Raw genomic sequence first — 27,000 nt, 5'->3', positions numbered from 1 at the left:
AAGTGTAGCCCACCCACCCCAGCTCGCCGCAACCAGAGAAAGCCCGCGCGCAGCAATGAAGACCCAATGCAGCCAAAACTAAATAAAATAAATAAATTTATTAAAATAAAATAAAATTTATGTAAAAATTTAAAACCTACAATTGAATATACAAATATACATCTGCATGAGAATAAAATTCACCTATTTTTTTTTTAAAGATTTTGTTTTTGATGTGGACTTTTTTTGTCTTTATTGAATTTGTTACAATATTGCTTTTGTTTTTTGTTTTGGTTTTTTGGCCATGAGGCATGTGGGATCTTAACTCCCAGACCAGGGATCAAACCCGCACTCTGCTTTGGAAGAGAAGTCTCAACCACTGGACTGCCAGGGAAGTCCCAAAATTCACCTATTTTCAGGATGAGCCTACCTCTAAGAAAGAAAGGACTGGAAAAGTGGACTTCCTTTAAAAAATTCTAAGAGGATTGTATACCTCAAATTTATACAGTGTTATATGTCAAATATATTCGATAAAAATAATTTCTAAGAGGGAAAGACGTTCTATGGTGATATGTTACTTTTATATAATGTGCATATTATTAATGCATATTAATATAACAATAGATATATATTACTTTTTGGTGTTTATACGTTTGAAATATTTTATAATTAGAAATTGAAATGGAAATTTTATATGGGTTCAAAAAAGGATTTCAATGAGATAACGCTGAAAAACCTTTCATCTTCTTTAATTAATTTATTTTGCTCTAATCATGTATATTTCTAAATGTCCAAGACAAAAAAAGGAAAACGAAAATTTGGTCCTTAGCAGGAAGCTAGAGAGGCTAACCAAATGTTGTAAAATAAGAGATCAAACTCCCTGATTGAAATTTTACCATTATGGAAAGATCAGATCAGATGTGCAATAACTTGCCCTTATTTTGAGAGGTTTTTAGGTAATCCTGAAACAGGGCAAGTCACTTAACAATCCTGCACCTCAGTTTTCAGATCTAGTGGCTGAACTAAGAAGTCCCATCCAGGTCTAACATTTTATGAGATCCTAGAACCCTACACTCTTCGTGTGAGGTTCGAACTCAGATCAGCTTGCCTGGAAGGGCCTGCTCCTGGCAAAAGTTAAAAGCAGTCTCTTTTCTGTCAGCTGGAGAGAATCAAACAGGGAAGGCTCAGAATACAGAGGACAATGTGGAGAGGAAATCAACACCTAGACTTGGCAGATCAATTAAGAACTGGCAGTGAGGGGAAGGATGCTGAGGATGTCAGTCCTGCAGGTAAGACAATGACTGCCCTGCCCTCTTTGACAACAGCTATGTTTAGGAAACAAGCAATATTTACTTTGTTCTTAAGTGTGGGGCTATTTTGAATTCTACTTTAACATGTATACATTCATCTCATTAACTATAGTAAAAATTGGATGGTAATTTAAATATATGCTATAAATTCAATAGTTGCAGTATGTTTGAAATAATTACTATAATGGTATAATGGTTATGGTTTTTGTTTGTTTTTTTGGCCGTGCTGTGCAGCATGCCAGATCTTAGTTCCCTGACCAGGGATCGAACCTGCGCCCCCTGCACTTGGAAGCTTGGAGTCTTAACCACTGGATGGTCAGGGAAGTCCCCAATAATGGTTATGTTTTTAAAGAAAAAGAGTCCTTGGTTTTTAAAAATATGTATTGAAATATTTATGGGTGAAATAATACTATGTCTTGGATTTGATTTAACCTAATTCAGAGATGGAAGAAGAGGGTGAGAATCAAACTAAAATAAGACTGGCCATGTGCTGGTAACTACTGAAGCTGAGTGATGGGCTCATTATACCTCCTCTCTACTGTGATATATGTGTGACATTTTCCATACTATAAAAGGTAAAAATACTGTCGGTAAAATAAAATGCTTCACAAGCTAGCTTCTCTCCTCAGTTATCTCAGTTACTTGTAGAAATTCTACCCACTCTGACTTTAGGTGCTATCACTTGCCTGGCGCATTTTCCCAATCTGTTCCCACAACATTTGCTTGCCATGCAATGACAAACTTTTAAATCAACGTTGAAGTGGATTTCATAATGATCGAATTCTAAGAAATTTTCAAAGATTGGAATTTTCAGCTTTTCCACGGAGGAAAACTACTATAGTCTCAAAACTACCATAAGTCTCCCATACTGGATGGACCAGTAAAGCATTTCTTATAGAAAAACTGAACTCAGATTTGTTAAGTACTTACAATATGTCAGGTATTATTTGAGTTCACTATTTTTTATTTAACAAAGATTGATTTAATTAGAAATACATATTATTATCTCCATCTTAGAGATGAGAAAGCTTGACCTTGCCCAGGTCATACTGCTAACATGTTTGGAGCCAGGATCTCAGTCTGCAGATGGATAAATCCAAAGCCTGAGTTCTTTCTGCCGCATATCCTTGCTTTGTGGTCCAGCAGTATAGATACCCACTTGGAAGCTTGTTAGAGATGCACTCTCAGGCTCCATGCCAGTTCTACTAAATCAGAATCTGCATTTTAACAAGGTTCTAAGGAATTCATGTGCACATTCAAACCATTTCAACGTTGAGAAACCCTGCTCTACAAAACACCTAATAAACTTATTTCAAATAAGAATAACAGTAAATATTTCTGCTGAGTCCTCACTATATGTCAGATTCCATTTGTTTACCTCACAACTCTATTAGAGGTGAGGAAACAGGCTTTACAGTTTAAACAACTCCAGGGTCACATAATAAGTGGCAGAGTCTAGATTTGAACTCAAATTGGTCTGATTCTGGAGCCCGGGCTGTACCCATGACCCCATGCACCTCACTGCAGACACTGAATCCAAACACTTTATTTCATCTAAATGATGCAAATCAGCTATCTTTTTCTTTCTTTCTTTTCTTTTCTTTTTTTTTTTTGGCTGCATTGGGTCTTCATTGCTGTGCGGGCTTTCCCTAGTTGTGACGAGGGGGGGCTACTCTTTGTTTCGGTGTGTGGGCTTCTCATTGTGGTGGCTTCTCTCTTGTTGCAGAGCACGGGCTCTAGGCATGCGGGCTTCAGTAGTTGCAGCATGCGGGCTCAGTAGTTGCAGCACATGGGCCCTAGAGCTATATAGGGCTTCAGTAGTTGCTGAGTATGGGCTCAGTAGCTCCACAGCATGTGGAATCTTCCTGGACCAGGGATCAAACCCGTGTCCCCTGCATTAGCAGGCAGATTCTTAACCACTGTGCCACCAGGGAAGTCCCTGCAAATCAGCTGTTTTATCTCTTTATTTATCATTAACATTGTTTAATCCAATACTTAGGTTTGATGGTGTGGACAGAGTCTAAAATGTCAGACTCAATATAATATTGCTGCTATTTAAAAGTAAAATTTTAGGGCTTCCCTGGTGGCGCAGTGGTTAAGAGTCCGCCTGCCGATGCAGGGGACACGGGTTCGTGCCCCGGTCCGGGAAGATCCCACATGCCGCGGAGCGGCTGGGCCCGTGAGCCATGGCCACTGAGCCTGCGTGTCCGGAGCCTGTGCTCTGCAACGGGAGAGGCCACAACAGCGAGAGGCCCGCGTACTGCAAAAAAATAAAATTAAATTAAAAAATAAAAGCAAAATTTTAAACCATGAGGCCACATGACAATATACTCCTTAGGCTAGAGCCGGTGTATTAAAAAATATATATGTACTAGGGTGAAAATTCTATTAGGTTACCTGTCATCATTTACCAATGAACTGAAATAAAAGATGAGGTTGATTCTTCAACACAATCCTGAGATTTTCTGAGGAAGAATCAGATAGGACATTCTCTTTCCCGATTTCACCTTTACAGTACTTGGCAACTCTAACTTTCTGTTTCCTTATAGTAAAAAGTTGAAGATCATTAGAATCTCCTTAAACACCTTCGAATAAACAACTCTTTAATCTTACATGATGTAAAATAACTGATTCATTTTGCTTATAAGAAACTTCCCACTGGGCAATTCATTCATCCTCTTTCCCACGTGGGGAAAATGTTATGTTTTTGTTGGTGCAGAATATAATAGGTTATATTCTAGGCTTACTTTTAGTAAAAGCAATAAGAGACCATAATTAGCTCTAGACTAAAGTAGACTAAATTGTTATGAACATGAAATCACCTGCAGCTCCAAAAGACAGTGCATTTCTAAAAATGCCATGGAATTTCATATTTTTTGCCTCATGTAGAGCCCCCAGAGCAGAAAAACTTAATGACCTTGATGATCTAGTGTTGGCAGATCTCAATCTATAAAGTCAGTTATTAGATATCTTCTCCTTTAGGAAGTAAAGAGGCTGGCAGAGTGTAATTCTGGAAATCTAAGAAGTAAGCGGCATTAAAATCACTATTCTTTTGAAAAGGTAATGGACTTGAACTTCAGAGTATCTGATTACAAGGAAATGAGATCCTCCAAAAACATATGTAAGAAGTATCCAGCTAAGAATATATTAATCAGTGAAGCTTTTTCTTTCTTCTTTTTAGTGGGAAAGAACAGATTAAAACAACAATGACAACTAAGCATTCTAAAAATCCTAATTGTTCTGTATTAAAAATGAAGAAACATTCTTCTGGCCTAAAAGATAAGTCTCTTTGTTTTCCCTGTGTCTCACAGAGCATCTACTCCATATGAATGTGGATTGATTTACAGGTTGTTACCCTTTTATTCATCACCCATTTTCCAGGAATGAACATGGATATTGTGGTGAGGAGCTCAGTCAAAAATGAAAAGACAATTCTAATTATTGTCTTATTCTGGAATTTTAAAAACTATTCAGGGCATATTATTTTTCAGTGATACATTTATAAGCAAATGAAACATTTTTTCTTTGCAAACTGTAATCCTCAAATATGCTTGTACACAAACACACACAAATGCATACACAAGCATTTGTTTTTTTAAAAAGGAGGGGCATGGATTTCATTTTAGACCCAGAAATAGAGGAGATTCTCTTCTGCTGTTTCCTATGAAGGGGAAAAAAAAAAGCCCCTAAAAATGTCTATTTCCATCTTCTCCTGTCAGGTATTTCCCCATCTCTTTCTTTGTCTAAGATATGAAGTTCTGTCAGGGCTCACCTGATAAAAATCCTAGGTGAGTGGTAGGAGAGAGGTTAGATCTGTAATTTAGAGGGACTGGTGACTGAAAAGTGAATTAATACCCATCATTGTATTCATTCTAAGGAGGTACTTAGAGTGAGATAAAAACGACTCAAAGGAAAGCAAAGAAACCAAGATTCGGTGTCTCTTTTCTCTCTAATTGGATCCCTGGATCTCCTGCTGGAGAGTAAGAAAGGACTTACTCTTACTTGTAAGCAAGGACTCTGCCAATTCTAGCATTACCGTTTTGTCTCAAATGTCAGGGATGTTAACAACAACAACAAAAAATTCATACCATGTAGGGGAGGGCACTCTTTAAACTCTGAAGTTCGTTCTGACACTTTTATTTTTCAAGTTGTTCACAAAGTCAAATTTTAAGGGGCCACTCATCGCCTTGTTTATTTCCTTTTTCTTTTGGTTTTGGCTTTTCAGCTGGCATTTCTATCAAGTGTGATTGCCAGCATTTGGCGCAGTGGGTGAAGCAAGTCTTGTTTGAAAATCTGCCAGAGGCGGCCTGTGGAAGTTGGCACGTCAGGAAGCAGCTTGAGGGGTGGCTGCTTTGTCTCAGTTCTCAAACTCAGAGGGAGGCATCCCTGGCAGAAAGAGGAAGTGGCCTGCATCCCCCACCTCAGCCCTCCAGAAGGTTCCCCTCCCTAAGCAGTTTTCTGCAGAGCTCTTGTGCCTGACAAATGATTGCTTTTCTTGAGATACAGAAATACCTAACTGTGGCCTTGAGGAAGCTGATGAGTAAGCAGAGGATGATGGTTGACAGACAGAGAGGAGAGACGTAGCTCCCGAGAGATGGTAAGATGGAGAGAGGAGCTGTCCCTTCTCTGACTAGTGTTCCATTTCCCACTTCCAGGCGCCCAGGCTCAGCTGAAACGAAACCAAAAAGGATATCTGGGGTACACCCTGGGGTATCCCAGCAGGATCTAAGACTTCCCCATACAACAGCAGGATACTATTGGGTATTATTGAGAAACCTAAAGAGGCCCACAGCCTTCAAGAATAGGTAAATCAGTACTCAGGCAACCTGTTAAAGTAGCAAGAGTACGTGGAATACTTTTATATCAAAAAGTGGTTAAAATATTGTAAAAGAGAGCTCCTGCTTTCCGGTGTTGAAGAATTTTTTTGTATCCCCTTCTCCTCTGAAACACACACACACATCGTCTTCATCATCATCATCATCATCATCATTCTGAAATTTTAGAAACCTGGTGACAAGCAGTAAATCTGTTCCTTTATTCATACCTTCAACAAATATTCACTGAACGTCTGCTATGTTCTAGCCACAAAGTGCTTGGGGTACGTTAGTGAAGCTCTCAAGAGCTTAAGTTCCAATAAATAAGTAAATTCTACGGTCAGCCCTCTGTATCTGCGGGTTCCACGCCCACAGATTCAGCTAGCCTCAGATTAAAAATATTTGAAAAAAATTCCAGAAAGTTCCAAAAAGCAAAACTTGAATTTGCCACGTGCAGGCAACTAGTTATATAGCATTTACATTGTATTTACAACTATTTTCACAGCATTTACATTGTATTAGGTATTATAAGAAATCTAGAGATGATTTAAAGTATATGAGAGGATGTGCATAGGTTAAATGCAAATACTACCCCATTATATACAGTTGAGCATCCATGGATTTTGGTATCTGTGGGTGGGTCCTGAACCAATCACCTGCAGATATCGAGGGATGACTGTACTATGTTAGGAGGTAATAATCAGTACATTTTATACTATGTTAGAAGGTAGTAAATGTTATGGGAAACAAAAAGGCAAGCAAGGTAAGAAGAACCTGGAATTGCAGGGGTGAAGATTTAAGTTGCAGCGTTGAATGAGGTGGTAAGGGTAGACCTCATTGAGAAGCTGAGAACTGAGCAAAGACATTGGAGGAGGAGAGGGAGTTAGCCAAGTAGCTATCTGGGGGAAGATATTGGTTTGGGCAGCTCCTTATCTCCTTCAAGCCGGAAGGAACAGCTAAATCAAAAGGATACACAGGGCTTCCCTGGTGGCGCAGTGGTTGAGAGTCCGCCTGCCGAGGCAGGGGACACGGGTTCATGCCCCGGTCCGGGAAGATCCCACATGCCGAGGAGCGGCTGGGCCCGTGAGCCATGGCCGCCGAGCCTGCGCGTCCGGAGCCTGTGCTCCGCAACGGGAGAGGCCACAACAGTGAGAGGCCCGCGTACCGCAAAAGAAAAAAAAAAAAAAGAAACATACAAAAGGATACACAATATGTTTAAGGAACAGCAGTGGAGCCAGTGTTGCTGGATGGGAGAAACTGAGGGACAGGGTGGAGCAGAAAAGTCCAGAGAGGCAGTGGAGGCCAGATTCTGTAGAGCCTTGTGGGTAATTGTAAGGACTTTGGCATTTACTCTGATTGAAATGAGCAGTGACTGTGGGGTTTTGAGTAGAGGAGTAACATGATCTGATTTTTTTTCCTGGTGTGTGGGGGTGACGCTGGCTTATGGGCTCTTAGATCTCCAACTAGGGATTGAACCCAGGCCTCGGCAGTGAAAGCACCAAGTCCTAAACACTGGACCACCAGTGAACTCCCTTCTGGTCCACCAGGGAACTCCTTTTTAAAGTATCTCTCCAGCTATCATGTTGAAGAGCCTTTTACAGCAATTCAGGCAAGAGATGATAGTTCAAAGTGGTATCAGAGAATGAGTGATAAGAAGTTGGATTGTGGGTATATTGTGAAGTTAGAGACTCCAGGATTCCTAATGGATTCAATTGTGGAGTGTGAAAGGAATGGAGGAGTCAAGAATAGCTCAGGCAACAAGGAGCTGCTACCTAGTGGAGAAGGTGATGGGTAAAGTGGGATTTGAAGGGAGAGGTCAGCAGCTCAATGTGGAGCATGTTGAGTTTGAAACGTGCTGTTAGACATCCAAATGGAGATGTGGAAGAAGCAGTTGGGGGACTTCCCTGGTGGCTCAGTGGTTAAGAATCCACCTGCCAGTGCAGGGGACATGGGTTTGATCCCTGGTCTGGGAAGATCCCACATGCCGCGGAGCAACCGCGGAGCAAGTAAGCCCATGTGCCACAACTACTGAGCCTGCGTGCCACAACTACTGAAGCCTGTGCACCTAGAGCCTGTGCTTCGCAACAAGAGAAGCCACCACAATGAGAAGCCCACGCGGTGCAACAAAGAGTGGCCCCTGCTCAACGAAGAGTAACTAGAGAAAGCCCGTGTACAGCAACGAAGACCCAATGCAGCCAAAAAAAAAAAAAAAGCAGTTGGATGTATTAATCTGGAGTTCTAGATGGAGCTCTGGGCTGCAGAGAGAAACCTGGGAGTTTTTATCATACAGATGGAATTGAAAGCAACAAGACTGCATGAGATCACCAAAGGAGTGAGTATAGATAAGAGGAACAAAGGCTGAGCCCAGAAGTCCTGTAACATTAAGTGGTCGGGAAAATGAGGAAATGGTGGAGGAGACTGAGCTAGTGAGGCAGCAAAAAAAACCAAGAGAACATTGTGACTCGGAAGCTATGTGAAGAAGGATATTTAGAAGGGGTGATCAGCTGTACCATATGCTGCTGAAAGGTCAAGAAAGATGAGGAAGGCGAACTTACCATTGGATTTAGCAACAAGGAGATCATTGATAAGAAGAATAAGAGCAGTTTCTGTGGAGTCATGGGGTAAAAGTCTGATTGAAGTGGCTTCTAAAGGCAAAGGGGAAGAGGAATCGAAGACAGCATATAAAGACAAATATTTTAAAGAGTTTTGCTGTAAAAGGGAGGAAAGAAATATAGCAGTAGCTGGTGAAGGAGCAGGGTTAAGAGAAAATGATCCAGTTGAAATCAATAAATGATTATATAGCGAAAGAGGGGGGAGAATTGTTGGAGCAATGTCCTTGAGTGGAGGAGAGGAAATGAAATCTACTGCACAAGTGGAGAGATTGCTTTAGTGTAAGGGTATGGATTATTTGTCTATGATAACTGGTAGGATAATTATTATGACAGTGCAGGCACTGGAAGGGGGTATATGGGTTAGTGGAAATCTGTGGAAGTTCTAAAAGTCTCCAAGTAGGGGGGAAAAAAAAAGAACATGTAACAAAGGATTAGCAGTCAGAATGACTTTGGATTTCTCAGGGACAACACTAAAATCTAGCAGACAAGGGGTCAAGGCCTTGAAAAACCTAAGGGAAGATAATTTGCCACTTAAGAATTCTACACCCAGGCAAACTATCACTGATTGCCCTCTGGCTTCTGGTAGGGTTGCAAATGTGAGACACTGGCAGGATACCGCAGGGCAGAAAGAGCGGTTACTGCTGTGTTCCTTTACTCAAAGCCAAAGATCTTGCTGATCAACGCTTTTCCTATAGCTGCAGCTCTCTGGATTCTAGCAAACATCCCTTCCTTTTTCCCCTTCAGCCCTAAATCTTCCTGCTGTTGCTAGCCGCATCTCCTCGGATCAGTCACACCTTTGTAAATAGTTCCTTCATTAAGCTTTCATCTGGGCCTTGATTTAATACACAGGTCTCCAAAAATGTAGCCATACACTTTTTTCTCATAAAACTAATGGAGAAAGTTCTCCACTAAGATAAGAAAGAAGACAACACAGGAATGAGGCAAAGAGAATCTGCAGAACAATGGTGAAAGGAGATTTCAGGATGAAATTAGGAATCTCTTTTGTATTACGTACAAAGAACCACCAATTCCAATCGCAGCAGTGACAGTGCAGGAATTCCACACCCGCTGCGGGGTTTGTGGACCCGACTGAAGAGTGGGAGGGAGCACTGTTCACCTGACACACCCCAGCGCGCCCAGCTGCAGCCTAGGGCTGCGGAGGCGGTGGCCAGAAGCGCTTCAGCCCGCTGAGCTCAGAAAGACTGGGGCTGCAGGACGGCGTCCCGCCGAGCCACCTGCGCACGCGCATTTTCCCCTTCGCCCGCCGGCGGCCTGCTGCGCACGCGCAGCTCGCCGTCTCTCGCTCCGTCAGTCCCTGCAGTGCCTGGGCCCCACCCCCGCAGGCCCCGCCCCGCTGCCGTGCGCCGAACGCTGCATATCCGGGTTCTCGCCTCCGCCTCCGCCGCCGCCGCCGCCGCCGCCGCCTCCGCCTGGCTCATTCAGCTTTGCTGGGACCGGTGTGTTCCCGACTAAGATGGCGGCTGTGGGGCGAGTAGGCTCTTTCGGTTCCTCTCCGGCGGGATTAACCTCGACTTACACGGGCGGTCCCTTGGCCAACGAGCTAACCTCGGGCAACGGCGGCGCCGCGGCAGGGGACGACGAGGACGGGCAGAACCTTTGGTAAGGACCGCACCCTTCCCCGGTCCCCGCCGGCACCCCCGGGCCGGGGACGCCCCGGGGTCGCGTGCCCGCCGGAGCTCGGCGCCCTGCCCAGGCCGCCGCGTTCTCGGCCGCCCCCGCCCGGGCGCGCGAGGCCGGTGCCGTTCCTCCCGCGCGGGGCTCCAGCCTGAGCGTGCGTCTTGTTCCCCGCCAGGTCCTGCATCCTCAGCGAGGTCTCCACCCGCTCGCGCTCCAAGCTCCCCGCGGGGAAGAACGTGCTGCTGCTGGGTAAGTGCCCCCACCTGCTCCCCACTGCGCGGCCCCCCAGCGTGGCCTGGGTCTGGGTCCGCCCGCCGCTCTCTGGCTCGCTTTGTGCGGACAGCCGGGGCTGGCCCCGCCCCGCCGCCCGACCTGTGGCTGACAGCTGGGGGAGAAGGAGAACAGGGACCCCTGCCCCGGGACCTGCAGGGACCCGCCCTCCCCTGAAAGTTTCTCCTCCCCTGGGTGTGTGGGGTTGGCCCTGACAGCTTCCTCCGGGAAGGACAATGCGATAGCCCCATCTGAGAGATTCTAGTGGCTTGGGGTTTACCTAGAAAATAAGGACGTTTTTTCTTTCATGACAAAAATTGGTAGCAGAAGGCTCTTCGCGACAGCTCCAGTGCAAATGGCATGCCATCAATATTTAATAGCCGGCTCTTTGTATAATTTACAGAAGCTAGAAATGAGGCCTGGTGTAGTCGTGATAAATGTAATTATTTGATTCAGCTTTTACGGGTACAGTGGGCTCGTGTTGCAGCTGTCTTTTTCACTGTCACTTATAATTCTGAAATTTGTAAAGTGCAGTAAACGTTTACCTTTCTCGTTCAGTCCCTTCGGCCTGATGGGTGTAATAATGAGAAATGGTCTAACGTCTCAAATCTCCTGATCTATATTCCCTCTGCTCTCTGGAAGTTATGTATTTTGTTTCTTTACTGACTCTGGGGGTGGACGTGGAGAACAATTCACAGGTTCACATTTTTGCAGGCTTAGCTCCAAAGTAACTTAGAGATTTCTTTCATATTCTTTAGATGTGAAAATTTGAAGTTTGGCTTATAGGATGATCGTTGAATTTTAAAACTTTGGTTTTGATGTCTCAAGACTTTTTTTTTTTTTTAACTTTGCATATTTAACTTTTTTTTTTTTAACATCTTTATTGGAGTATAATTGCTTTACAATGGTATGTTAGTTTCAGCTTCACAACAAAATGAATCAGTTATATATATACATATATTCCCATATCTCTTCCCGCTTGCGTCTCCCTCCCTCCCACCCTCCCTATCCCACCCCTCCAGGCGGTCAAAAGCACCGAGCTGATCTCCCTGTGCTATGCGGCTGCTTCCCACTAGCTATCTACCTTACGTTTGGTAGTGTATATATGTCCATGCCTCTTTATCGCTTTGTCACCGTTTACACTTCCCCCTCCCCATAGCCTCAAGTCCATTCTCTAGTAAGTCTGTGTCTTTATTCCTGTTTCACCCCTAGGTTTTTCATGACATTTTTTTTTTTAAATTCCATATATATGTGTTAGCATACGGTATTTGTCTCTCTCTTTCTGACTTACTTCACTCTGTATGACAGACTCTAGGTCTATCCACCTTATTACAAATAGCTCAATTTCATCTCTTTTTATGGCTGAGTAATGTTCATTTAAAAACAGGAGGGGAAACAAAGAAGTCAAATGATACTTGTCAGGGTCCGCTTTTAATGGGAATGTTTAGATAGAAACAAATCATTTTTCATGAACTCTTGACAGTCTACAGTATATGATTCTTGGCGTTATTTAAAGTTACTGGAGCTAGTTGAAAAATTAGTGTTACCTTTTTTTTTTTAAATATATATCACTTTATTTATTTATATTTTTGGCCGTGTTGGGTCTTCGGTGCTGCGCTCCGGCTTTCTCTAGTGCCGGCGAGCGTGGGCTTCTCATTGCGGTGGCTTCTCTTGTTGCAGAGCACGGGCTCTAGGCGTGCGGGCCTCAGTAGTTGTGGCACGTGGGCTCAGTAGTTGTGACACACGGGCTTAGTTGCTCCACGGCATGTGAGATCTTCCCGGACCAGGGCTCGAACCTGGGTCCCCTGCATTGGCAGGCGGATCCTTTACCATTGTGCCACCAGGGAAGTCCCTACCTTTGTTTTTAATGTGATTGAAAGTACCTACTGCGGATTCACCTGGGTTCATTCATGACCCTGTCACATACTAGTCCTATGATCTTAAGCAAGTTCTTTGACTTATATGACCCTCAATTTCTTCTTCCTTAAAATGGATGTTACAGAAATAATAATGCCTACTTCCTAGTGTTATGGGGACAACTGAATGAGATAATGTTTATGAAGTGATAACAGCACAGTGACTTTTTGTGATGAGTCTCTTAACTGGATTAGAAAATATTTTATCAGAACTCTTTTTAAAAATTTGAGTTAGTGCCTATGTAACTGATATTTATAGGGCAGATATAGGTTAGGATCCAAGAGCAAAAAAAAATTCAGAAAATGTTTTCAGATTACTAGTTTAAACAAATTACTATTAAGTGCTAAACTAAAATGGACCTAACACAAAGTGACCTCATTGAAGTGGGTTATATTTCAAATACTCTAAGTTAAATAAGACTTCTTTTCAAATACTGCCATTGTAGGGCTTCCCTGGTGGCGTAGTGGTTGAGAGGCCGCCTGCCAATGCAGGGGACACGGGTTCATGCCCCGGTCCGGGAAGATCCCACATGCTGCAGAGCGGCTGGGCCCGTGAGCCATGGCCGCTGAGCCTGCGCGTCCGGAGCCTGTGCTCCGCAAGGGGAGAGGCCACAACAGTGAGAGGCCCGTGTACCGCAGAAAAAAAACAAAAAAAAAATCAAATACTGCCATTGTAAAGATAAGATTCCTGAATTTTGTTTTCATTTTATAAGTTCCTTCCAATTATTCCTGTGCATTAGATGTTAGTTACATGGTTCTGTTTTTAGTGAAACAAAAGTGACAGTTTTGTTCATTTCTTTTTTTTTTTTAAATAGATGTTCATTTCTTAACGTTCCTAATTTGCACTGAGGTTGCACCATGCTTTTTTTTTTTTTTTTGTGGGATCTTCCCAGACCGGGGCACGAACCCGTGTCCCCTGCATCGGCAGGCGGACTCTCAACCACTGCGCCACCAGGGAAGCCCTAAATTTCCTTTTATATAAGCTTTTTTTTTTTTTAATTTATTTTATTTTTTGGCCACACCATGCGGCATGCAGGATCTTAATTCCCCAACCGGGGATCAGACGTGTGCCCCTTGCAGTGAAAGTGCAGAGTCTTAACCACTGGACCACCAGGGAAGTCTCTTATATGAGCTTAATAGTTCATAAAGCTCCATCTAGTATCAAGTTATACAAGCTTAAAATTAAAAAAAATTTTTGAGTACTGTTACTATAGGGATTTTCATCAAAGTCCTTTTCAGCTTTGGAAAAAGCTGGTACCAGATTTTTATACTGATTACATAAATAGGATTAATTTTTCTAGAATACCTCTAAAGATTTCTTAAAGACATTTTACCATCACATATTACGGCCGCATTCAGTTTATGCTGGTAGAGGGGAGAAATAGAGAAATAGGGATTGTGGTTTTCTTTGTTATGAGTTTGAAGGTGCTAGGCAGGAGGATGCTTGGCCCTAATATGTCTTTCATGAATTACGGTGATCTCTGGAGTCTCATATTTAAAAAACCAAATCTGAGACTATAACAAGGTTTTACATTCCCAGCAACTGTATAGGATAGGAACATTGATCAAGACTTAAGTACCCCAAACACAAATTGCAGTTTAACTTTACCTTGCTACACGGCCTCCCCTCCCACTGCCTGTGGGTGAAAGGGGTCAGAACTAGCAATGTGTGCATGTGTGTTAGCCATCCTCAAAGCATTTTCATACGAATCTTAGTTTGCCTCCTCTGTCCCCCTTTCCCCATCCCCCCCAAAACCTGGGAGATAGATGTTAACACCAATTATAGATGAGGTACTGAATCTTGGAGACCTGTTCAGTGAGTTTTCCGAGGTCACACAGCTGTAAAGACCCTGCCTTCTGTGACTCTGGCCAGGTTTTCCAACTTGATAGAAGTCCCTTCAAGGGAGGAAGTGCCACGTACTCTTCCTACTGCATAACTTTTTTTAAAAGGCCATCTTTGAGTAAAAATACTAATGATTATTTTAAAGTAAAATCCAAATATTTGTTGGATTCTAGGATGTAGCTTAATGAGGGACATGTCTGTTGCCATGGCATTTGTGTTGAAGCAGTCATTTACTCTACCCGGACCCGACCCCTAGTGAAACCCAGAAACACTATGGCATTAGCATTTAACCATTGTTTCATGAAAGATTTTGCGAATGAACTTGTTTGTTCGTAATATTAAAAGGAAAATCTTTTTTTTTTAATATTTATTCATTTGGCTGCATTGGGTCTTAGTTGTGGCACGTAGGGTCTTTCGCTGTGGCGCGAGGGCTTGTGGGCTCTGGAGCACGCGGGCTCAGTAGTTGTGGTGCGCTGGCTTAGTTGCCCCACTGCATGTGGGATCTTAGTTCCGACCAGGGATCAAACCTGTGTCCCCTGCATTGGAAGGTGGATTCGTAACCACTGGACCACCAGGGAAGTCCCTAAAAGGCAAAATTTCTTGTGCATATATTTTAAGTAGGATTTAACTTATAAATGGACCTTTTAAGAAGTGTTTTTTTCTCTTTACCCTTTATATTTAATGAAACTTTACTACAGTGATTGTAATTACATGTATTTCAATAGCTGTTTTTGAGGGCACTTTCTCCATACCTTGGTTACTTAACCATGTTTTGATAAGAAAACTACCTAAGGAAAATAACAACAACGGTACTTAAAATTTATAGAGCACTTACCTGTACCAGCCACATAAGGATTGTTTACATACCGTGATTATCCCCTTAAAGATCAGGAAACAAACACAGAGCTGTTAAGTAAATTGCTGTGAGGTTACATAGCCAGAAAGGGGCAACATCAAGATTCTGAATTGTGCAGCCTGGCTCCACTGGACTGTCTCTGCAGGAAGAGATCTTTCTTTGTAGGAAAAGCAAAAAGATGTCTAGCAGTTATTAAGGAATTTTATCTGATTCTCCGTGATGTAATCTGTCTCACTGCAAAAAAATCTCACTGATAAAAGATTAACTGAATTCATTGTCGGTGAAGATACATATGTAGCCCTGGACCCCAGCACAGTGCCTGGCTTACAGATAAGACATCAGTATAACTTCCTGATTTAAGGCCAGCATGAATTAATGAAAACTAGTTGGCCCTTCCGGTAAATCATGTAAGCCTCATTTTTCTCATCTGTAAATTAAGGTATTTGGATTTAGTCATCTCTTAAGTCTTATCTCTTCTGACATTCTGTAATTATTTCTAATTGTAAAGCTTGTCAGTTGTATATTTTTAAAGAAATGTTTTGAGAACATATTGCAATTGGATTTAAATTAGTAAAGTATTTCTTTGTATATGTGGGCTGTTTGATTCCACTCAGGGAAGAAATCTCGAGTCTGCATTTTTCCCCGAAGGTGATAATTCAGGATAGTGTGCAGCCAAAAAAACCCCCACAAAATACTGAGCATCATCAGGAGTAAAACTGGTTTCTATTATGTTTGAATTATTGCAAGTAGGAAACCTCAAGATATACACTGGACTAGAGATGTTGTTAAGAGAAGTAACTTGTCAAGTAAGTGAATGGTTTTCTGTGTGAGGACTTACTCTAAAAATAATGAGATTGTTCAGTCAGAAACTTAATTTTGGGAGAAGCTGGGATTAAAGATCCCCAAGGTTATATGACTTGTGGGAAACACAGATTTTTATCAGTTGATGCTGTTTTCTGGCATGATTGGTTATGGGCATGTGATGCAAGGAATAGTGTTACCACATATATGATACTGGACTGGTAATTTTCAAAGGATTAAGGAAACTATTGCCTGTTATGTGTCACTACTGCTAAAAAATATGTTTTTGAGAGTCCAGTGGCATATTGATATTTTATGATGGTCAGCAATTGATTAAGGCCACATAGTAAATAATCCAGGCTCTGTGAGCCATAATGGTCTCTGTTGTAACTACTCAACTCTGCCCTTGTAGCCCCCAAAGAGCCATAGATAATCCATAAGTGGATGGGTGTGGCAGTATTTAGTAAAATTTTATTTGCAAAAACAGGCAGCAGACCAGATTTAGCCTGTGGGCTCTTTGTAGACCCTTGCTTTAGGCTATTATGGGCATCAATTTTATCAGTAAGCACAGGTGCCAGTTAATAGAGGTTTCTGGTTAATGGAATATGATGTTTGGCCCCTAATAGGTGCTCAGTAAATAAACATTGGATGATTGATGACCAGCTTTTACTTTATTCCAGCTAGAGGTATAGTTTCAATGCAGGTTTAAGAAATGTCAAGAGTGGTTCATATATTTCCCCTTAGTGCTGCTGTCAAAAACAGAAAACAGCTGGAAGAACTACAGATGTCGGCCAATACAGTGGTAAGTCAGCTGGTGTGAAGTCCATGTGAGAGAAGGTCAGCAAAAGTACTTTGAAAATGCAAAACACACAGGAGCTTTGAGTTAGGAAAAAGAAAAGACCCAAGTTCAGCATGGGACTGTTACTATTGAGTGACCATGGACTAACATTTTGGGGCCTTATTTGTAAAGTCAGGGCAGTGGCTGTTAGACTGCACAGGTAACCTCTTTATTTATTTGTTCATCAAGCATTTATTAGAATGTGCTGTGCATAAAATGCTCTGCTGGGTCATCAGGAGGAAACGGGGCTCACTAGGTCCCTGCCCTCCAGGAGCTTATAACCTTCTGTGGGGAAAGACTCAAAGTATATAGTAAAAAAAAATCAAATGTCAGTCTGAAATAATTGCTAAATAGCTTACATAAGTTATTATGGAAAAGGTGGTATCTGAGTAAAATTTTGCTAAGTAGGGTGGGGAGGAGGACACTGCAGGACTAAGGGAACGTGTTGCTGTAGCTAAAAACCTGGTGAAAAGACCCGGGGCGCTCAGGTGTGGAAGAGTCCTTAACTAGAGGCCCCCAGGTGTGGGAGTCAGCCCTTCCTACCATTCAAAGCTGTGGGATTGTGGGGCAAATTACAGCCTCCTAACTGAGATTCTTTCATAGTTCCTGGGATTAAAAGAACTGAAAGAAATTATGTGTAACATACCGTCCTCTTAAAATTAGTGTTCACTATTTTAAATTATAAAAGTAATACGTGTTTCTTGCCAGAGAGAGAGAGAAAAAAATTTATGAGGATAGGAATGTTCATTTTTTCTATGTGTATATTTGTTTTTTAAACAAAATAGGCTCATACCTTGTGTTTTGAAGTCAGATTTTTTTCTTTATGTATCAGAGGGTTTTTTTTTGTGTGGCAGTAGATATAGATTTCTTCCCTTTTAATGACTGAATAAAATATATGGCTCTATCATAATTATAAGATTGGTAAACAGATTATTATTGTTATACCCCGTTTTCCGCTTGCCAGATATTATCTTTGGGATAAATTCTTTTAAGTTGAATTGCTGGGTCAAAAGTATATATATTTTAAGTCTTTTTGTATATTACTAAACAGTATTTTTGGAAAGCTGTACCATTCTACATTCCCACCATCAGTATGTGAAAGTACTTGTTTGTCTAGCACTATTGCTGACATCAAGGATTATTCATTTTAATCTTTGCCTATCTAGTAGGTAGGTTAAAAATTGGCATGTTAATTTAAAGGCAGTTTTATTGTACAATATATATCATGTTTGTTAATTAAGAACTATTGCATTAGTGTGACTTTGACCTTCTGGAGCATAGGAACTGTTAATAACCATTGGATCAGCACTTGTTGGCTTTGGTGAATGTTTATTGAATTAAACTCAGTGGTTTTCAGTTCATGTCTAGTCAGGCTGCAAGAGTGAGAGAAATGATTTCAATGTGATGTGGATTGCTGAATGATGATATTCAAAGGTAGGGAACTGATGGGGTGGGAGTATCATATATTATGCTTGTTACTTGAGTGTTCTGCTAGGTGCTTTACTGTGTAGCATGTTCACTGTTTTGGAGAAGAGGGCTTTGAACCCCAGGTTACACAGCTGAGCTAGGATTCAGGGTTGGGTTTGTCTAACTTTCCACTGTATGTGCACTCCTTGACGTATTGGAGGGAGGTAGTCTTGAGTCACCGGGTGCAGATGCTACAGCTGGTTAAGTTTCTCCCTGCTCTTGCCGGCTGAGGAAAGGGAGGAGATGCTCTTTGTGAGATGGACAGCAGATCAAAACCCCCCACCCTATCTGGGTCATGAGATAATTTATGGAAGGCCATGGAGAGGGCCCAAGCCCAAAAGTACCTCCAGTGATGGCTCCTCATGGCTCTTGTCACCAGAGCTTTCAGGTAAAATAGGATGATTTATTTTATATCATACAAAGCCAAATCAAAAATGTTAATTTTACAATGTTGGTATCTTACTTGGGTAAAGAAGGAATATGGCAAGTTAGAATTCTCTCTGTCATGATGCTGTGGACCATAAAGTTTCCTACAGAAGTGTGGAAGTGTGAATCAAAGGTCTGCATAGAAAGCAGGCATCAGGCACACAAACCTGTGCTGAGCAAGAAGAGTACAGTGCTTCAGCTTTCCACAGTAGCAGGAAAGGAAACTGGGAGGAAAGGGAGGCAGAGTGTTGCTTAATTTTACCTTTTGTCATCCCTGTCTGTCTTGAGCTGTGGGGGAGAAGACTGGAAGCTGCTCCTGATCAGTGACAGTGATAATAGTGTGGAGGAGCATTGCTGGATTTAAATCCTGACCGACCCTTCTTTAGCAAATTGCTTAATCTTTCAGATTATACTGTTTGCCTTTTAGGATTATCCTGAGGATTGTATGAGGTAATGTTTGTAAAACACTTCAATCAGTGGCATACATGGGAAGTGTTCAAGATAGCTGTTGCTAACGTATTGTGTGTACTTAGTGTTCTGACTGCTCATTTTCATGATTCATGTTTTTATGTTATCTTTTTAAAACACTGTTGAGGTCTTATAAAAATTTTTTTCGAGTGTATCACTGATCAAGGAGGTATGAATTGTAATAGTCAAAGAATTTTAAATCCATCACTTCAGAGATTTGTCTGGATTTACCTCCCCCTCTGTTTAGAAGACGGGGAGCAAATGGAAATACCTGACTTGTCCGGGTTCACACATCGTATGGTGACAGTGTTATAGTTGGAAATCACATCTCCTAGATCTTCACATGTTTAATTCATTAATTAAATTATCATTATAAAGTTTACGGACAGTACATTGTATTGTTGAATTAGATCTTTTGAGGACATAAAACAATATCATGAGCACACCTTTACCTCTATACTGTTTTGGTGACTTTGTGTGGAGTTTTTCTTTTGTAATCAATTTGGTTTTCAAATTTGAGCTGAGAAGTGAGAGTTGATGGCTGTTACTGCTTTATGGTAAAACCGAAGTTCTTTTAAGTGCTTGGATCCTCTACTTGGTTCACTCACAGAGAGTGACTTATTTGAATAGGGTTCAGACAAGTAATTTGAAATACAGGCTTATTTGCTATGGAGAATTTCATTGTAATTGGATCAACAAATCTTTCCTCCTTTTGGTCCATCCACTAGGACAGGGTTTGGCCTATAGACTGTTTTAGTATGGCCAGCAAGCTAAGAATGGGGTTCGTTTGTTTTTTACATTTTTAAAGAGTTGGGGGGGGGGGACTAAAGATAAATATGTGACAGAGACCTTATGTGACCTGCAAAGCCTACAATATTGCTATCTAGTCCCTTACAGAAAAAGTTGCCCAGTGCCTGGATGAGGACATGAAAATAACTTTATTATAATAGAATTTGATCTAATGAGAAGTTACGGTTTTTTTAAATTTTTATTTTATGTTGGGGTATAGTTGATTAACAATGTTGTGTTAGTTTCAGGTGTACAGCAAAATGAATCAGTTATGCATATACATGTATCTATTCTTTTCCAAATACTTTTCCCATTTAGGTTATTATAGAATATTGAGCAGAGTTCCCTGTGCTGTACAGTAGGTCCTTGTTGGTTATTTTAAAAATAATTGTTTGTACATGTCAATCCCAAACTCCCAATTTATCTCCACCCCCCACCCCCGCCACCGCCTGCCTTTCCCCTTTGGTAACCATAAGTTTGTTTCATTCTGTGAGTCTGTTTCTGTTTTGTAAATAAGTTCATTTGTATCATTTTTAAAAATTTATTTATTTATTTATGGCTGCATTGGGTCTTCGTTGCTGCGCGCAGGCTCTCGCTAGTTGTGGCGAGCAGGGGCCACTCTTTGTGGTGTGCGGGCTTCTCATTGTAGTGGCTTCTCTTGTTGTGGAGCACGGGCTGTAGGTGTGCGGGCTTCAGTAGTTGTGGCTTGCGGGCTCTAGAGCACAGGCCTAGTAGTTGTAGCGCGTGGGCTTAGTTGCTCCGCAGCATGTGGGATCTTCCTGGACCAGGGCTCAAACCTGTGTCCCCTGCATTGGCAGGCAGATTCTTAACCACTGCGCCACCAGGGAAGCCCCACTGTATCATTTTTATAGATTCCGCATATAAGTGGTATCATATGATATTTGTCTTTATCTGTTTGACTTACTTCACTTAGTATGATCATCTCCAGCTCCATCCATGTTGCTGCAAATGGCACTATTTCATTCTTTTTAATGGCTGAGTAATACTCCATTGTATATATGTACTACATCCTTTTTATCCATTCCTCTGTTGATGGACATTTAGGTTGCTTCCATTTCCTGGGTATTGTAAACAGTGCTGCAATGAACACTGGGGTGCATGTATCCTTTTGAACCTTGGTCTTCTCTGGATATATACCCAGGAGTGGGATTGCTGGATCATATGGTGGCTCTATTCTTAGTTTTTTAAGGAACCTCCATACTGTTCTCCATAGTGACTGTACCAATTTATATTCCCACCAACGTAGGAGGGTTCCTTTTTCTGCATACCCTCTCCAGCATTTATTGTTTGTAGACTTTTTGATGATGGCCATTCTGAGTGGTGTAAAGTGATATCTCATTGCATTTTTTTTTCCCCTTTGGCTGCATTGGGTCTTCGTTGCTGCGCGTGGGCTTTACTCTAGTTGTGGCAAGCGGGGGCTACGCTTTGTTGCAGTGCGCGGGCTTCTCATTGTGGTGGCTTTTCTTATTGCAGAGCACAGGTTCTAGGTGTGCGGGCTTCCGTAGTTGTGGCTCATAGGCTCCAGAGCACAGGCTCAGTAGTTGTGGCACGTGGGCTTAGTTGCTCCACGGCATGTGGGATCTTCCTGGGCCAGGGCTCGAACCCATGTCCCTTGCATTGGCAGGCGGATTCTTAACCACTGCGCCACCAGGGAAGTCCCTCGTTGTAGGTTCGATTTGCGTTTCTCTAATAATTAGCTATGTTGAACATCTTTCCATGTGCCTCTTGGCCATCTGTATGTTTTCTTTGGAGAAATGTCTATTTAGGTTTTCTGCCCATTTTTTGATTGGGTTGCTTCTTTGAGCTGCATGAGCTGTTTGTAGATTTTGGAGATTAATCCCTTGCATCATTTGCAAATATTTTCTCCCATTCTATGGGTTGTCTTTTCATTTTGTTTATGGTTTCCTTTGCTGTGCAAAAGCTTTTGAGTTTAATTAGGTCCCATTTGTTTTTATTTCTATTACTCTAGGAAATGGATCAAAAAAGATATTGCTGCCATTTATGTCAGAGTGCTTTTCCTATGTTTTCCTCTAAGAGTTTTATAGTGTCAGCTCTTACATTTAGCTCTTTAATCCATTTTGGGTTTTTTTGTGTGTATGGTGTTAAAGGATATTCTAATTTCATTCTTTTACAGATAGCTGTCCAGTTTTCTCAGCACCACTTATTCAAGGGACTGTCTTTTCTCCACTGTATAGTCTTGCCTCCTTTGTTGTAGATTAATTGACCATAGGTGTGTGGGTTTATTTCTGGGCTGTCTATCCTGTTCCATTGATCTATATTTCTGTTTTTGTGCCAGTATCAAACTGTTTTGATGACTGTAGCTTTGTAGTATAGTCTAAGTCAGGGAGGCTGATTCATCCAGCTCTGTTTTTCTTTATCAAGATTGCTTTGGCTGTTTGGGGCTTTTGTGTCTCCATACAAATTAAAATTTTTTTTGTTCTAGTTCTGTGAAAAATGCCTTTGGTAATTTGATAGGGATTGCACTGAATCTGTAGATTGCCTTGGGTAGTATAGTCATTTTGACAGTATTGATTCTTTCAGTACAAGAGCGTGGTATATCATATCTTTGCATCTGTTTGTGTCATCTTTGATTTCTTTCATCAGTGTCTTAGTTTTCCGAGTACAGGTCTTTTGCCTCCTTACGTAGGTTTATTCCTAGGTGTTTTATTCTATTTGATGCAGTGGTAAATAGGATTGTTTCTTTAATTTCTCTTTCTGGTCTTTTGTTGTTAGTGTATAGAAACATAATAGATTTCTGCGTATTTATTTTGTATCCTGCAAATTTACTGAATTCATTGATGAGCTCTAGTAGTTTTCTGGTAGCATCTTTAGGATTTTATATGTATAGTATCGTGTCATCTGCAAACAGTGACAGTTTCACTTCTTTTCCAATTTGGATTCCTTTTATTTCTTTTTCTTCTCTGATTGCTGTGGCTAGGACTTAAAAACTGTGTTGTATAAAAGTGGCGGGAGTGGACATCCTTGTCTTGTTCCTGATGTTAGAGGAAATGCTGAATTTTCTTAGCTTTTGCTTGTCAAATCTGAATGAGAACCTTGCTGAGTGTTCTTTTTTTTTTTTTTTTTTTTTTTTGCAGTACGTGGGCCTCCCACTGCTGTGGCCTCTCCCATTGCGGAGCACAGGCTCTGGACGCACAGGCCCAGCAGCCATGGCTCACGGGCCCAGCCGCTCTGCGGCATGTGGGGTCCTCCCAGACCGGGGCACGAACCCGTGTCCCCTGCATTGGCAGGCGACTCTCAACCACTGCACCACCAGGGAAGCCCCTTGCTGAGTATTCTTGGTAGTAGGTTCTTTCCTTTCATCACTTTCAATATATTATGCCACCCCCTTCTGGCCTGTGGAGTTTCTGTTGAGAAATCAGCTGATAACCTTATGGGAATTGCCTTGTATATTATTTATTATTTTTAATATTTTTTCTTTGTTTTTAATTTTTGTCAGTTTGATTGCTATGTGTCTCAGCATGTTCCACCTTGGGTTTATCCTGCCTGGGACTCTCTGTGCTTCCTGGACTTGGGTGACTGTTTCCTTTCTTTCCCATGTTAGGAAAATTTTCAGCTATTATCTCTTCAAATGTTTTCTCAGGTCCTTTCTCTCTCTCTTCTCCTTCTGGGACCCCTATAATGTGAATGTTGGTGTGTTTAGTGTTGTCCCAGAGGTCTCTTAGACTGTCTTCATTTTTTTTCATTCTTTTTTTCTTTATTCTGTTCTGCGGCAGTGATTTCCACCATTCTGTCTTCTTATCTGTTCTTCTGTCTCATTTATTCTACTATTGTTTCTTTCTAGTGTGTTTTTTATTTCAGTTATTTACCGTTTATTTCTGTTTGTTTGTTAGTTCTTCTAGGTCTTCGTTAAACATTTCTTGTATCTTCTCCATCTGTCCCTCCATTCTTTTTCCAAGATCTCAGCTCATCTTTACTATTATTACTCTGAATTCTTTTTCAGGTAGATGGCCTATCTCCACTTCACTTAGTTCTTTTGGGGTGTTATCTTGTTCCTTCATCTGGAACATTTCCCTCTGCCATCTCATTTTCTCTACCTTACTGTGATTGTGGTTTCCATTCTGCAGCCTGCAGGGTTGTAGTTCTTCTTGCTTCTGCTGTCTGCCTCCTGGTGGGTGAAGCTGTCTACGAGGCTTGTGGAGGCTTCCTGGTCAGAGGGACTGGCTGCTGCCTTGGTGGGTGGAGGTGGGTGTTGTCCCTCTGGTGTGCAGGGTTGTGTCAGGGAGTGTGTTTAGTGGGGAGCTGTGTGCTCAGGAAAACTTTAAGTATTAGTCTGTCTGCTGATGGGGGGGGCTGTGTTCCCACCCTGTTGGTTGTTTGGCCTGAAGCATCCCAACACTGGAGCCTACAGGCTGTGGGGAGGGGCCATGTGTTGGTGAGAAAATGGCCGCCTCCAGGAGGGCTCACGCCCCTGAGTACTCCCCAGAACTACTGCTGCCAGTGTCTTTGTCCCCGCAATGAGCCACAGCTGCCCCCCGCCTCTGCAGGAGACCCTGTAATACCAGCAGGTAGGTCTGGTCCAGGTTCTTATGAGGCTACTGCTCTTTTCCCTGGGTCCTGATGTGCATGAAACCTTGTGTGCGCCCTCGAAGAGCGGAGTTTCTGTTTCCCCCAGCCCTGTGGAATTGCTGCAATCAAACCCTGATGGCCGGGCTTCCCTGGTGGTGCAGTGGTTGAGAGTCTGCCTGCCGATGCAGGGGACACGGGTTCGTGCCCGGGTCCGGGAAGATCCCACATGCCGCGAAGCGGCTGGGCCTGTGAGCCATGGCCGCTGGGCCTGCGCGTCCGGAGCCTGTGCTCCGCAACGGGAGAGGCCACAACAGTGAGAGGCCCGCGTACTGAAAAAAAAAAAAAAAAAAAAAACAAACCCTGATGGCCTTCAAAGCCAGATTCTCTGGGAGCTTTAACTCCCATTGCCAGACCTGCAGGCTGGGGAGCCTGATGTGGGGCTCAGAACTTTCACTCCTGTAGGAGAACTTCTGTGGTATAATTATTTTTCAGTTTGTGGGTCGCCCATCCGGTGGGTATGGGATTTGATTTTATCGTGATTGTGCCCCCTCTTACTGTCTCATTGTGACTTATTCTTTGTCTTTGGATGTAGGATATCTTTTTTGGTAGGTTCCAGAGTTTTTTTGTTGATGATTGTTCAGCAGTTAGTTGTGATTTTGGTGTTTTTGTAAGAAAAGGTGGGCTCACATTTTTCTACTCTGCCATCTTGTCTTGGAAGCTCTAGTTATGGGTTTTTTTTTTTTTTTTTTGCTGTGCCCCATGGCTTGTGGGGTCCTAGTTCCCCGACCAGGGATTGAACCTTGGCCATCAGCAGTGAAAGCATGGGATGCTAACTGCTGCACCACCAGGAAGTTCCCTGATTTGTTTTTAAAACACCTTTAAAATATGCCCTCTTTAAGAAAACCTAATATAGAAATGCACATTTAGATGAACTATTTAGAGAATAATTTTAACATCATCACTAAAGAGTGCTTTGTAGAAGGGCTTTCATCTTAGTCTGTTTAAACAGGAACTCTCTGCTTGTACAGGTATATGTTTACAGATCATTAACTATTTGGCTGGCACCCTTAATGCTGGTGTGTCTGTTTCGCTGCCAGCTGAAGGCTGAGGAATTGAAGATAAAACTTTCTTAAAGTTCATAGATGTTACGTAGGTGCATTCTTTCAGCATTGTTTGAAGCCACACAGGCCCCATTGTCCTACTTGCCACTCTTAAAGGTATATTAATTGGATAGAATGAAGTATGTATGTAATTTTTACTTTATTTTACTCATACTATTAGGCTCTGTGTTGTGTTTTCCAAAAATGACTTGGAATTTAATGGCTTTTGTTTATTGAATGGTTAGGCCATTAAAGATGATTTTTAAATGTCCATCAATTCAAAACATAGGCATCCTGAATTTTAACATTTTTCAATCCTTCTAATTGTATAGTAGAATAAAGAGAAGGTTCATGACAGACTTTTTAGTATCTTCAAACTTAGTTCAGCTTGGCTGTGGCAAGGCAGCTGAATACCGACAACTCGGTACAGTGACTAGAAAGTTTTCCTAAGTTTAGTGAAGGAGGTATGTTTTATGATCTGTTATTGATGAGAGGGAGCCGCTTGAATTTCATAGGTATGAGTGATGAATTATTATAGTAGATTGTGGTAAAGGCCCAGGATAAGCAATGACAGATGAGGTATAGTTATGAAAACAGACTCCATGTGGTTGTGATTAAGAGATAAGAATGTTGGTAAAGGATCTTCTGTGTATAGGACAGGTGCTATAGAGTGAATGAGTCCCCTCAAATTCATGTTAAAATTCTAACCCCCAATATGATGGCATTAGGAGGTGGGGTCTTTGGCAGATGATCAGGCCATGAAGGTGGAACCCTCATGAATGGGGTTAGGGCCCTTACAAAAGAGATTCCAGAGAGCTCTCTCACCCTTTCTGCCATGTGAGGACACAGTGAGAAAACTGTCCCTGACCCAGGAAGCCAGCCCTTACTAGACACCAAACCTGCCAGCACTTTGATCTTGGACTTCGCAGCCTCCAGAACTGTTAGAAATACATGTCTGTTGTTTAAAGCCACCCAGCCTATGGTGTTTTTGTTATAGCAGCCCAGAGAGACTAAGATACGGTTTCTGGTTTTGGCGAGCAAGCAAGCAAGTACCCGTTAAGAATGGGATAATTTCTTTAATGTAAGCATCTTAGAAGCAAGGACTTTATATCCTGCTTACTGTTAAGATTACTTGCCCAGAGAATATTTGTTGAAAGAAGGGGTCAGACGTGACACACTGAAGGAAACACACAAATAAGCTGACACACTACAGTGAAGTATATGAAGTGTGTGGTATGTTGTGGAAGTACAAAGGAGGGTGCTTAACCAGACTTCAATAAGAGAAAGCTTCTTAGAGGAGACTAAACTGAGACAGGAAGGATAAG

At 42.0% G+C, this 27,000-nt stretch overlaps 1 protein-coding gene across 2 annotated transcripts in view; it reads left to right on the top strand.

The window, feature by feature from the left end:
• The first annotated feature begins 10,056 nt into the window (after positions 1-10,056).
• Positions 10,057-27,000, top strand: part of DYNC1LI1 (dynein cytoplasmic 1 light intermediate chain 1) — a 94,338-nt gene continuing 77,394 nt past the window's right edge. For both annotated transcript variants that reach the window (XM_079934178.1, XM_079934177.1), the window contains exons 1-2: positions 10,057-10,335; positions 10,529-10,602. In XM_079934178.1, coding sequence (XP_079790304.1) covers positions 10,190-10,335; positions 10,529-10,602 — 220 coding nt within the window. In that variant the 5' untranslated portion in view covers positions 10,057-10,189. The remainder of the gene's footprint in view (positions 10,336-10,528; positions 10,603-27,000) is intronic.

This window comes from Stenella coeruleoalba, assembly GCF_951394435.1.
Source record: "Stenella coeruleoalba genome assembly, chromosome: 10".
Classification (NCBI taxonomy): domain Eukaryota; kingdom Metazoa; phylum Chordata; class Mammalia; order Artiodactyla; family Delphinidae; genus Stenella; species Stenella coeruleoalba.
This window is presented reverse-complemented; position numbering and strand designations above follow the sequence as displayed.